Genomic DNA, 14,027 nt, shown 5'->3' on the forward strand with positions numbered 1-14,027 from the left:
CAACTGTGTCTTACTAAGACCGGCGCAGATCAGTTTCCTGAATACAAATCAGGACACAAATACCTACAGATACAACAGAGCTGAGAGACATTTTAATATTTCATTTAACAGCTGTTATGGGTATCAGGTGCACAGTATAGACGTGACTTTACATGGATGCCATGGCAGACATCCAACCAACATACACCACCTGCACGTGTGCGTTTGTGACCATAAGGAAGAGTAAGCCATCATTTTGGAAGACCAGAGGGACGCACCGTACAGGAGAACTTAATCACTTATGGCTGGTAGCTAACACAACCTCAGCGTGTTGTAAAATGTCTGAGCTGTGATGATGTAATGAGGCAGATTTCCCCCAGCTTGAAGCTAAAATCTAGAAAACAGGAGCTTTTAAAATGGACAAGAAAACTGTCACCTTTTAAAGGGTTTCTGAGAGGCTTGTCCAGAGTTACTTGTTTTCAGGCTCACATAAGAGAACGTATCTGAGAAAGTGGCTTTGCAGTGGCAGCAGCTCTGCAGATAATGGGTCCTTTTGCTGCCGCCCAGCTCTGGTTGTGGAGGACCTGGAGTAGTTAGGAGTCCCTGTGTCCACAGTGAACTTAATGCCTGGCAGTGAGTGCCCTCAGCATCAAGTCAACAGTAACAGGTGAGAGAACAGCTCACGGAGCGAGGTGTTCAGGGAAGCACAGGTTAGACAGCCTCGCCTCCTTCTGCCACTTTTTGTTTCTGGATTCAGATGATGGTAGCTGAGCACGTTCTTCCTCAGTCAGCCACGACCTGAATAATTTAAAGTAATCAACATCTTCAGCTGTGAGTGCTGGGCTCACACATCATTCCAGTTCCTTACTCTTAGAGGAGCAGATACTGGCAGCCTACTATCACTTTGTTACATAAGAAATCCAGGAACCCACATCTGATACACCAATGCTTGAGTAAACAGTTTCCCAGATATATGGTTTAATCTGAATCCATGTGTTGACTGAGCTGACTGCAGTGAATGTTGAGGATTTTTTTATTGTTGTATTTTATCTGCTGAACATGCAGCACAGATGCCCCTGGGACTGTAGGAAGCATCCACAGTACATTTTGCTTCCCATAATGACTTTGTCCAGCAGGCTATTAACAATGCAGCCTGAAAATATTTGCGCCTTGAGGTATTCATTCATATTCCTCATGCGTTAAAAGATATATTAAAAACTCTTGATGCTGGAAGAATCGTACATCCGTCTGTGAAAAGCCACACATCGAGCTGCTCAGTATGATCTGTACTCACTGATGTGGCTCTGATGATCAATAAACATTTAAATGGGATAGAAAACATGACAAAAAACACTACATTTTGTAACCAAAACTCAAGAAAAAAAAACAAACGAAAACAGACAGAAAACGAAAAGATGGACCGTGTTTCTGCGGATCATCTTCTTCTCTCCAGCACCCTGTGGCACGCTAACCAATTCCAATTAAGTTTTTGACTTTTAAATCAACTTTCTCGGCAGCGTTTGGCACTTTTTAAACGCACAAGTGATTCGCAAAATTAACGAAATCAGAGATATTTCGTGGTGTTCTGCAGCGCCTGTTAGATAGTTGTTTTTTTTTTTCCAGCAGCCTTGCACATTTTGAAGCAACTTGCAGACATGGAGCCAGAGATGTAAACAAGAAAGGAGGTAAAAATGTGCTCGTTGCATGGTTAACAACGACAAATATCATAACTTGATCGCAATATCGCCAGAAAACTACAAATTTAGGCACAGCTTACATGAAAATGGCCAAATTTGAAGAATGCAAACTAGTGAGGGGTGCAATAAAAGGGTGAGGTCAACTCCCCCAACTGAGTCAAACGTAAATATTTTTTTATATAAAAGCCAGCAAGTAGAAGTTTGGGCGAAAAAATATGCACAAAACCAGTGGAGCCAAAACGCATTTTCTTACCTGCGCAGGGGTTCCTCAATTTCCAACGCCGCCGTGCACTGAATAAACCAAACGCATATCCCTTCGCAGCAGTGTTGAGTTTATGAAACAAGTGTGGCAGTGGAACACAGTGGAGCTGGGTGAGTGAACGAGTGAGTGTGTGAATGAATGAATCAATGAAGGAGGAGAGCGTGGCTGCCTGAAGTTTGAGCCGCGTGCAGCTGAGGTGCGCCAGGAGCTGTCCGCGGTGCTGACAGACAAAGAGCCGCCGGATTCCTGGAGGTCTGATCCTGGCAGCAGCAGCGCCTCACAGCTCACAGCCCCTAAACACGCTGGAAACAAACGCAACAAACGCCCACTTTATTATTTCTTTCTTTTTTAAAAAAATAAATAAATAAGGCGCTCACTTTCTTCAAGGGAGAGACAGAAGAAAAAGGTGGAGTTTATGAGCTTGATTATCTGATTTGGCGGCACAAAGTTTGAATCCTACCTGTTACTCAAGTATGCCAAATATGTTTTCTAATCGGTGTCAGCTGATAAACGCGACACCCAGAGAGAGATTCAACTCTCACAAGAGGTTTCACACTTGAACAAAGACGCAGTTGCTCCGCGCAAAATCAGTCCTGGACAGATTTTGCCTCGTTGTGTTGTAAATGTTGCCTAATAGAAACGATTGCGCGCTTTCCTTCTCTCCTTCTCTTTTGAAAACTGCATGCGAGTATCATCAGTGGGGAGACGCACTAAGAATCGCCTCCTATTTGTTGAGGAAGTCCGGAGAAGGGGGGGTGGCACATGTTAAAATAGCGACTCTTTGGAGACTTATTATCTTCAGCAGTGGATTTTTTCTTTTTTTATGTGGGATTCGCAAACAAGTTATGACACGGCAGGGGGAGAGCGTGAGGTCAGTCCCAGCTGGCACATGGAAGCGTGCAGGGGGACATGCGGTTTGAGAGAGATGAGCTGCGACCCTTTTCCCTTCTCTCCTGCCAAAAGCAGCTTCAGACACGCAATGGTTGCCGTCTAAATTTGTATGTTGAGATATCTCCTCCTCTGCCTTTCTCTCCCTCCACTTGCAATGTAATGAGATTAATAATTAACATCATGGGAAGGCAATAATCTCCGTGCCCTCAAAGCTGCATGACACCCCTGTGGGTTTCACAATTAATTAAATCAGTTGTTGACCCAGTGTGTCATCGCAGTCTCTTTCAGACTGATTTTCATTTTTGCCTTTGGACAAAGGTTGGTGCGCCAGTATTAAAACTGAAAGTGCAACAGACATGTGGAGAGGGCATCTGTCCCTGCAGACTGATCACACCTCTGCAGGCAAAGGCTACCAATCCTATAGTCTTATCATGTAGCCAAATGTTACTGAAGGTCTGTTAGGTGACAGATAAACAAGTACACCTGTATGCTGGGAAATGCTCTGCTCAACAGGAGATGATGCTTATTTCCTATAGGACACAGGCAGGGACATGGTGGGCACATTAAAGCAGCTATGTTTTAATAAGGTGTCCTTCCCTAGAAGTTGCAGACTGATTTTTTCAAACTCTACTAGCAAGCATCTCTGCAATACTTCAACAGATATTGCCTGATTCTCTCATTCAGTGAGATTTTATTTATTTTATTAGTGAAACATCCATATCCTCTGCCATCGTGTATGATGTTGGTTTTTGCTCCGTGGGTAGAGCAGGATAGAAGACAGCAATAATAATGTTTGAGAGTTCAATAATCAGATAATATTCAATAATACATCATATAGGTATGATATATTACACTGAACTGAAATAGAAATGCAAATGTTCCTTTTCTGACTTTGAGGAAAAGTCACTTCTGTTGTTCTGATTAGACACAAATTAATTGCAGCCCTTCAGCACCAGACGTTTTGAGCTGTTCAACTTGAGACTAATTCTCAGTCACTGAGATAATCCACACACTGGTCAGGTGTGGCTTTAAAGGATAATGATCACACAGTGTCACTCAGACACCCTTTTGATCAGTGACAATAAAAACCACCTTAAAATCCAGCTTTATTCAAACGACACAAAACCTCAGACGATGAGAGAACGACATGAAGAGGCTGCTGGACGTTGGTATGCCTTTAAGTGCCGTCCACCGTTTGTCCTCTAAGACATCATATCAGACAGACAATCTGCCACATGACCACAGACTGTGTGTCACCATCCCGAGCCCAGGATCGTTACATCCGGCTCATCCGTCTGTGAAATCATTTCTGATCAGCTACAAAGGCTGCTAATGAAGGTGCTGGTCTGTCCAAGAGGATATCTGCTTAAACTGTGAGAAAATTGCCTGATAAAAGCTGGTGTGTGATCTTGTTGCCCACACCAGGGCCTTGATCTAATGGCAGAATGGTGTTGAAACTGGCTCAGGCAACCACTTATGTTCTTTGGAGACTAGCAAGATGGAGGGTGATCTTTTCACCAGATGGCAGACGTCATGTTTGGTGTCATACAGGGGGAACACTGTGTGGGTCCATGGAGGTGGAGGAATGGTGTTATGGGCAATACATCTTCATTTCATCAATTGCAATCTCAATGCCCAACAATATCCTGTTCATTCACCGCCATCACTGGACGTTTCAGCAGAATAAGGCGTCATCATGTCACCAGAATGTGCCTTAGTAGGAGCACCATCACCTGTACACTCACTACACATGTTACCAATGGTTGGAAGTAATCCTGTCCTTCAAAACGTATGCCAACTTCATCTGAAACTTTCAGAAATAACAGCAAAAGATTCCACAAGCAGCATCCACAGTATCAGCAGCTCTATGTGTTGCATATATGTGGCAGAACATGATGGTGGATTCATCTCGAGGACACATTTGCTATGGACTTGTAATTTCTGGTCACCGCTCCTGATCTTTCCATTATCATTACTAATATAGTGTGTACTTTGTTGTTTCTTGTCATCTGTTCTGTTGTTGAGATTTTGCATGTTCTATTGTTGGATACAGATGTGTTAAGTGTGCTTATTAAAGAAAACAGTTGAGAATACTTAACTTGTGTCTAAATGAGCTCAAACATAAATGTATTCTGGATTTGCAATAAGCCAATATCCTCCATAATATCACCCTAAATATGAGTGTGAAAGACTTTTATTTCCCTCTCTGGCTGATGGCATATTAATCAGTAAAATTATCATACCCAGATAGATCAGAAATACAGCATTCATACTTATAGGTCATGATGCTCATTAAGGACAGCTGGCTAAAGAACACGTATGTCCATCAAACACCAATAGTCTGCTGGAGCCTGTTCTTCCCATTCTGTTGTACACACAGCTGATTAAATAAATTGGGGCACAAATACCAAACGGCTCAGTCAAATGTTGACCAGATCAATGCAGCTGCTGCTGAAGTGACAGAATCTGGATACTAGAACATTTTGTAGAAATATTCTTGAGAGCATTTATGCTTCCCAGAGGTACCTAAATTTGTATTATTTTGTGCACGCTGATTAAACAGCTTAAGTGTTCCTGGGGAAATTTCTCCCTCAAGAAAATCCTTTAAACAGCTGTGCTTATTTTGCTCAACCTGCACTGAGAAACTGCCATCATTGGCTTTTTCTTTACCGTTTCTTGTTTAATCAGCTTCTGAATTCATGCCAGCGCCCAAACAAAGCGGTGGCACTGGCAATCATTGCACGGTGAAACCATGAAAGCAGTGAGCACTAAAAGAAAGCTTAATAACTTATTAGGAGCGTACTGCTTCATCAATGACTTTTGCGCAACAATGTGTCTCACGGCCGCCCACACTTCGCTCCATCCCTCCGTCACTGTTGGGAAACAGACTGAAGAAAATGGATAAGAACAGTCCTCAGAGTGGGACAGTCATCATGCTGCTTTGTGTGAGAAAACTTGCAGCTGAATTATTCAAACGGTGTCTTTAAACGTACGTCTGAGAGAAAGGGTTCTAATTTAATGCAAAATCTGTGTGCAACCGGCTGCAGTCAAACGAACTTTTCATTTGAAAATTTTATTACACACGGAGAGACACAAACGTTGCAATGTGCTGTACATTATTTCCAATGTCTCACAGCACCAACAACCTACAAACATGTCACAACTAGTCTCTGGTAGTAAGTGAATTTTGGCTACAAGAGGAAAAACATAAATGAAAAGAGGTTGCACAAACCAACTATAGAAAGGGTACATTTAAAAAAAGAAAAAAAGAAAAAGCAATTATCTGAGTGGAGAGTGACGATAAAATATTCTGTACATTCTCCAAGGGAAACACTTTGAATTTCATTATAAATCTGAGTCCTGGTGACTTGGAGGCATCGGTGATGTTACTTTGCAAAGTTTCTTCGCTGCCTCAGACTTCAGAATTTCCCGTGTAAATAACACCACGAAATACGTCCATCAAAAATTCGACAGCAGCAGCTCCTGCACATTTTCACCCAATCAGTACTGCACATCAAGACACCAAAGTCAGGTAATGCACACAAACACGTGACAAACTTCCTCAGGACATGACCTTGACAGCAGGGTACAATATCAACTGTCACACATGGGCATAAACACGCTGGATAGTCGTTCTATTTCCTCCTCTTAACTTGAGGTGTCACATCTAATCAGAACAGGAATGATGGTGATTCGAACAGTTTGAAATGAAATATCTAATTAAACAAATCTAACCCTCATTTGCTTCACACCATGTGAGGCAGAGGCTCAACCCAGTGGGGTCGTCTGTTGTTCCGCTCTGACGTGGTTCAAATACAAGGTCAGGAATTATTTTTAAAAACTGAGATTACAATATAAGAAAAAGTACAGGCTTCAAAAAGACATTTAGAAGGCGCAGAAATACGGCATGTTGGTCATGGCATCAACAGCTTTAGATCCACCAACAAGATTACATGACAGATTACCAGCAACAACACAGCTGAGAAACTCTCTAGCATGCCAGTGTTACATGGCTACATCCCTTATCTCTTCAGCATCCACCCTACTCCTCTCCGTCCCCCACAGGCTCCTTCTTGTCAGCCACCAGTTCAACTGCTTCTGTAGCTCCATCGTCGCCCTGAGGGACATCCTCCTCTTCGCCATCTTCCTTCTCCTCCCTCTCTTCTCCCTCCTCCTGATCCATGTCGAGCTCTTCAAAGGACGAGCCGCTGCCCAAAGACTCGTTGGAGCCTCTGTCGCTGTTCTCCCTGTGCTTAATGTCCTCGTTTGCATCCATTACGTCCCTCAGAGGCAGGGAGGAGGCCAAAGAGGCGGCCGTGGAGGCGGCTAAGGACGTCTCTCTGCTGTCCCACGGCACGCCGCCGCTCACCGAGCTCACATCACTGTGGGAATCTGCACCTGCAGCGTGCAACAGAGATAAAACAGGGAGTGAAGGTTGTGCAAAAGTAATCAAACAGAATAGAATTACTGCAGGCAAAAAAAAGCCCACATAAGAGTAAACTACCAGTAAACTATGAATGTCTGTGGAAAGTGTTCTGCTAATTCATCAAGTAGGTGCTGTGGCATTTCACAGCTGAGTGAAAACTTTGACCTGTGGCACCAGAGGAAAAGTTAGGAGATCAACAAAGTCATCAGGAGCCATCTTATGGAAATGTTTGGATCTGAATCAAAGCGTTGGACTGATCATTTGTAGCCGCTAAGATGACCAGAAGCAGTCATCTTTTATATGTTGGTTAATACATTAAGTAGGATTACCACTTTGCTTAGCATTAAAGCCCATCAAAGATGATGCAAGGCGGTGAAGATATGAGCGCATGCATTTACATATCGCCATCCTTTGATCAAAGATGAGAAATATAATGCTGGCCTCATGAAACACTGGCGCCTCTGGTCACTTAAAATTCACCAGATACAGCTCAGAGAAATTTAACCTCCCAGCTGAGCTCAGACGGACGAGGTTACTATTGTTTAAGAGACAAAAGATCCTTTACCTGAAGTCACAGGCTGGTCATTACCATGTTATTATCACTTAGGTTTAACGATCCTGTATTGTTGTACGGTGGAGTTGACTAAAGCTTTGCAGAGAGGCAGCTGCTGCTGTAAAGCACATCTGTAATCATGAAGACCGCCCATTAGCTTAATTGATGGAGATTTCCTCACCCACACGATCAGCCTGCAAATGCTTTCCTTCTAAACTAGATTCTAATTGGCCTTTGATCTATGATTCACTGCGACCCAATATCCGTTCATCATCTCCGACTACAGTTATTCTTTTGTGTTTCTATGTCAGCGATCCTGAAGGTTATTGTCGTAATGCGAACAGCCGGAGAGTCGCAAAAGAGGGCGGCGGTACAAAAGAAACTTACAAGAAGGTTGAAGTAAATTGTGTCCAACAGTCCAAGGTTCTTAGAAGAAAAGCACTGTGGGTAAAGTAGGGACAAAGAGGGAAGTGACTACGCTGGCTGTGACTTGCGGTGCATGTGGAGCAGCCTGCAGGCGGCTACGAACTACAAATCTGAGCCCAGCGTGGCTATCAACACCTCTGCCTCTCTCACACACGAACAACTGTTTTTATCCCTGCTTTGAAGCTGAAAAGAAAAAAAATGTGTATGCCAAAATGTTGTTTATTGATTAGAGATCTGCTTTCAGAACAATCTTACCTTCCAAATTGGTGATGATGCTCAGAGGTCTTGATCTGGGCAACTCTACTGAAACTGGCTTTTTAAAGTCCAAACGGGCTGTGAGAATTGGCAAAACTAATGGAAATGTGACACCAGCAGCGCTGTAAAGTTCACAAACACAGCGACTGGACAAATAAGTGTCATTGAAAACAAGACTTATAGGAGGGCAGTGGAAGATCTGATGCCATTGTAACAACCTAGATGCCAGTAAGACAGAAGAAAGATCAAAATAAAGCTCTGTCCTTCTTCCACGAAGGGGTCACCTGCTTTAGATTGCTTTATATCGGGTGTAGATTGCGCTGGTTCCCATTACACCCTCACATAGTCTCTCAACCCCATATGCATCCTCTAGAAGGCTCAACAAGAACTACAGTTGTCAACAGTTTCGACATGCACCAAACGTCTGTATCCGGCTGATTCAGTGTGGCTCAGCAACTTTAATGCTCAGGACTGCAGACCAAAGCTGCAACAATTATTCAGTTGTCAGTCAAGTATTTAATTAATTGATAACTGTTTTTATAACGGGTTTAAGTAATTATTTAAAAAGACAGAATCAAAATTGTCTGATTCCAGCTTCTTAAAATGTAATCTTTGCTGGTTTCTGTACTCCCTTACAGCAGTAAACATTGGGTTGTGGAAAAAAAGAAATGTGAGGACATTGTTGTAAGTTTTGGATATTTTTCTGTGTTTTCTTACATTTCACAGACCAAACAAACAACCGATTAATTGAGAAATACATTTTACAGATTAATTGACAGTGAATCAAATCATTAGTTGCAGCTTTACCCCAGACTCCTTTAAAGAACTGTTATTTCCACAACTATAGAACATACTCATCATGTTCTGCAAAGAGAAAGTGCAAAACACAATTAACACCAACACTAATAATCACTTATATAGCATCTATTGAGAACAAAGTTGCAAAGTGTTTTAAAATCAAACAAATGTCTTTCTTTCCTCTAGATTTTTATAGAGCACATTCAAGGTAAGATGTTGGCTCATAGTGCCCTCTAGCAAAAAAGATTATGATTGGTGTTACAAAAGTAACCTAACAAGTCGAAATGAAGGGCAGCAGCCACCTGCTCATGTTGGTTTTTGCTCCTTCCATCTAGAAACTTTTAAAGCAGCATTGCTCCCACTGCTCCATCTCCCATCCTGCTCCCTTACCTTCTGTCCTGTGCAGGAGTACGATCAGTCCGTGCCCCTTTGTTTCTCATTTACAGAGCCAGGACTGTGTACAAACACTGGATTTTTTTATTTTTTTCACCAACGGCTCGCAGGTAGTGAGGAGATAATCACTGGATTTAGAAAAAGTTGTACTTGATTCAATCACTGATTCTGCCTTTAAGTCAGAGAGAGTTGTGGCATGTGGGTCAAAGACAGAAGAAGAAGAAGATGATGCCTTTATTGTCACAAACACATTACAACATTCTCTTTTCCAATTCCCAGTTAGGGCACAGGGTCGGCCACGACAAGGCGTCTTCGGAGCAGACAGGGTTGAGGACCTCGCTCCAGGGCCCTGACAGTGGCAGCTTGGCAGTGCTGGGGCTTGAACCGTCAACCTTCTGATTTGCAACCCAGAGCCTCAAATGTCAAGCCAACACTATATAAGCTAAACAAGTGAAATGAATAAAATATCTGAGGCTCAGTTGCTAAGCTTCGCTAAAATTACAGATGAATCAGGACTGAGGAAGCACTTCACACCTCCCACCAACACAGCAAATGTCACTCAGTGATCCTGAGATACTTGAGATATGGAACTAAAGAACTCTACTCATAATCAGTTGCTAAAGCTCTGATCAAGTCATGAAATATCATGTTAATGTATTTTTTCAGTATTTTTCCAATGCATTATTGCTTTCTATGCTTCAACATGCTCTTAGCATTGCCGTTTTATTTTTTGTAACATCCTTAAAATTAAATTTGTTTTGAAAATAAAATCACCAAAACGCTATTGTACACGTCATTTTCCTTCTGCTTTCACACTCCATGAAAATCTCATCTGCACATCCAAGTGTATTTTCACTAAAGGTGTCTTTGGGGAGCTAAATACAATAAACTGGGAGTCTTCGAGCTGCTCACTGAGGTCACTCTTTCTATTTCATTCATTTGAATCTCAACAATCTAATTATCACATTCAGCAGTTCTCGTCCTGTCTGCAGTGTAGAATATTATACATCGAAAGTCCGTTTAGGTTATTATTATGTCTATTTATGGGCCTGTTGATTAGCTGGCAGGTCCAAGCAAAGCCAGTGGGAGTGGTGTTCAGTGGAGCAGGTCGGGTGTGAATGTGATCTGACACGCTGATATTGTTGTAAAATTCATATAGATGGTTTTATGCCAGGATTTATACCCCATTTGTGTGTTGCAGTGAAAGGATTTTTTTCCAGAGAGACTTGTTTCTACAATATAAGGAATTTTACGGGAAATAATGGGTCTATTTAGGGTAATTGAGTGGACAGCCCCCCAAGGAAGAGCCTCGACATACTGGACAACTTTCACCCTCTCTACAACTGCAAGCGAGTCCTGAAATTGGTGTTGTGGTTGAAGCCTCTGAAAGTCTTTTAGATAACATTTGCCTAAATTAGTTGCTAAATTGGGCCCATTGGGATTATTAGCAGAGAATCAAGGTCTTGTTCTTCAAACTGTTTGAAACCGAGGAGAGGAGTTTTTAAGGAGATAATTAGACACAGACAGGGCTGAGGCATGCTGAGAGTTTGGAGAATCAGAGTCTGAACAGTCGGCGAGAAAAGCGTAACAAGGAATGCGTAAACAGGAGTTAAGAAGTGAAACAGTGGATGGATCGCTGTGTTTACAAATGAGAGCTGGGAGGAAGGATGAGGATGGCTGTTATTTAAAAAGATGACCATGAATTAAGTTTAATAATGGTTATTAGTTTGACATGTTTGGGGAAAACACATATTTGTCGTACTGCTTTCATGTGTAGTTTGTCGTAGTAAGTTCTCTGATGTGGCGGCATCATTCCTCAGTGTTAATGAGTTCATGTTCACAAAGAAGGGATCACACTACCCTCCAAATTCAGTGCAAATTTTACTGCAAAACCTTTATTTTGTTGCAATATTTAAACTTTTCGCTGTTTCTGGAAAAAATGCGCAAGAGTACAGGTAAATAGAAACTTAAACTGAGTATTATCACCTAATGATGTGCAAAGTAAAAGCATGAATCCAATTACTAATTTGAGTATAAATTTAACAAGCCTGCCATAAGTCTATTCTGTACCTTCGCTGGGTTCGATAAGTCCCCTGTGGCTCCTGCATAAAGTGGGTATTTATCATTAGTATAAATGGTCTAAAAACAAAGCCCTCTTGTGTGTTTTTCACTGAGGCTGGTTTGTGTCTTCAAAAGATTAACAAGCTTCTCGCGGCACAAACAGTGACTGCTGTGATCACCAGATTATCATAAAAGTGTTGTCACTTTGTTTGTGTTTACTGCTCTCTCTGGTCGAAGCAGGACAAATGTTCAGGCACAGCCATGGGAGTTCACGGGCAGAATGGTCTATAATGCGGACGGTGGATGAAGGATGAAAAGTTGAAGGTAATCTCCCAGGTGCTGAAGTAGGATTTCCACAGCTGGCTTGTCAGACAGAGCTTAGCTGCCCTGATTGATCTTTCTCCCATTAAGAAAGTTCGGCTGGCTGTGTCTGAGACGGAGGACGAGCACGAGCACGTACGCACACACACAAAAGAGTGCTTTTTCTGACTCTGGAGCACTAAAGCTCATAATATACGAACAATATTTCAAAAACACAGATCGTGGCGGTGATGTAAGAATACATGCAGGTACATATTTATGCATCCTCACATCTCTCTTTCTATTCTTCTTACCGACATACTGTAACTGTGTGAATGTCGAACACAACAAGAACAGTTTTTTTCCTGTTGCAGAGATGACTTAAAGACACTCAAGAAAACTTTCCAAACAATCAGCCGAGATGACTCCACGCAGGAGAACACAGCTGTCAGATGAAAGTAAGAGTCCTCAGTAAAAAAATCCATCACTCTTAGAGCCCTATTTATGTTTCTCTACCACCTGCAAACACATAATAGCTCCTTCTCAGCTCTCTTTTGAACAATAAGGAGGCCCTGGGTGTTAAATGAATTTCACAAGAGTGTCTAAAAGCATATGTGACATTTTTTTTGAAGATTAACCTCTGCAGTGTGAATCTGTAAGGCCAAAGCTTATCCTAATAGAATAAACTCAATAGCTGTTTCATTCAGTAGGATAAATAATCTGACTAATACCACAATAGTCTGAATATCTGACACTTTAAACACATTTATCTTGTCAACATAAAATTGCGAGGAAACTAGAGGACTTTATTGAATCTATGTAAGAAGCAGCTGCATGTCAAGAAGCAGTTTGAGACTGTAACTCTCCCTAAAGATGCATTTGGACAGAAAGTGAAGCAAAATCTCTCCGCCATTTGCACAACTTGACCACTGGACCATTTGTGTTTGTTTGCCCCCAAACAGCCGTTGTACTGACCACCTAGCTGCAGGCGAACCGGCAACACACACTCCAGCGGTGTCTGTAGGAGTGTGTTGGAGTGTTTGTGCGGTAACTCATCCTCTGACCGATCTCACAGCACACCGGAGACTGCAGTTTTCTACTGCTTTCCTCCGGTTTCTCTCTTTTTGGTCCAGTCATGACTGTATGTTTATGGAGAGGTTTCGCAAAGCCTCGAGATTTACAGATATTTTCGCTCGAGCTGAAACATTTCCAACTCGCACGGATGCATCTTTATGTCAGTTCACACAGCTCTGAGCGGATTCACGTCTCATCGGGTCTCTACATTCACATGGCTGTGCTGTTTCCACACAGTAAAAACACAACTTGTTGTTTTAACAATCAGCCAGATCATTAAAACCGCCTGCCGTTTACTGCGTAGGTCTGGGGTAAAGTCCTATCCCTTGAATGCTTAATCAGATTGGTTTCTGGGGAGTTTGGAGGCCACGTCTGCACCCTGGGCTCATTGCTGTGTCGCTGAAAAGTTTTAGCAGTGTGGATGGGTTCACTGTCTTGCTGGGAGGCAGCAGGGCAGCAGTGCTGAGGGCAACAGTGTTTTGAAGGATGGTACATGTCAAAATAGTCCACATGTATGCCAGGAGACGAGGTTTCCCAGCAAAGTGCTGCATTGTAATGATACAATGTTATTCAATTTACCTATCAGTGTTTTAATGTTGAGGTTGATTGGTATGTCCTTCTAAATTTACAAATGTGTGAAAATATGTTAAATATGTGAAATATTAGTGTTTTTTTCTCACAATAGTCTGCAATACAATTCTGTGTAATATCTATATTTTCCTACAGATAGAATAATCCTGTGAAATATTGCTACATTCCACATTCAGTGGAATCTCTGAATGTAAGCCTGAATCTATACAATATTAAAACTTCGTGCCTACTGTATATTTCTTGTTTATTCTTTTGTTTTTCAGATGATGTCCCTACGTTTTTGCACTAGCCCCTTTACTGCTGTAACACTGCATTCCTCTC

At 42.1% G+C, this 14,027-nt stretch overlaps 2 protein-coding genes across 2 annotated transcripts in view; both read right to left on the reverse strand.

The window, feature by feature from the left end:
* Positions 1-2,705, reverse strand: part of grm2a (glutamate receptor, metabotropic 2a) — a 37,034-nt gene extending 34,329 nt beyond the window's left edge. The window contains exons 1-2 of the mRNA XM_022192225.2: positions 2,399-2,705; positions 1,930-2,240 (exon numbers count right to left, since the gene is read on the reverse strand). The gene's annotated coding sequence lies outside the window, so the exon portion shown is untranslated. The remainder of the gene's footprint in view (positions 1-1,929; positions 2,241-2,398) is intronic.
* A 3,178-nt stretch (positions 2,706-5,883) lies between these two features.
* tex264a (testis expressed 264, ER-phagy receptor a) overlaps positions 5,884-14,027 on the reverse strand; it is a 76,190-nt gene continuing 68,046 nt past the window's right edge. Inside the window, exon 4 of the mRNA XM_022192228.2 lies at positions 5,884-7,227. Within this exon, the coding sequence (XP_022047920.1) occupies positions 6,872-7,227 (356 nt within the window). The 3' untranslated portion in view covers positions 5,884-6,871. The remainder of the gene's footprint in view (positions 7,228-14,027) is intronic.

The sequence above is a fragment of the Acanthochromis polyacanthus genome, chromosome 5 (assembly GCF_021347895.1).
Source record: "Acanthochromis polyacanthus isolate Apoly-LR-REF ecotype Palm Island chromosome 5, KAUST_Apoly_ChrSc, whole genome shotgun sequence".
NCBI classification, from domain to species: Eukaryota; Metazoa; Chordata; class Actinopteri; family Pomacentridae; genus Acanthochromis; species Acanthochromis polyacanthus.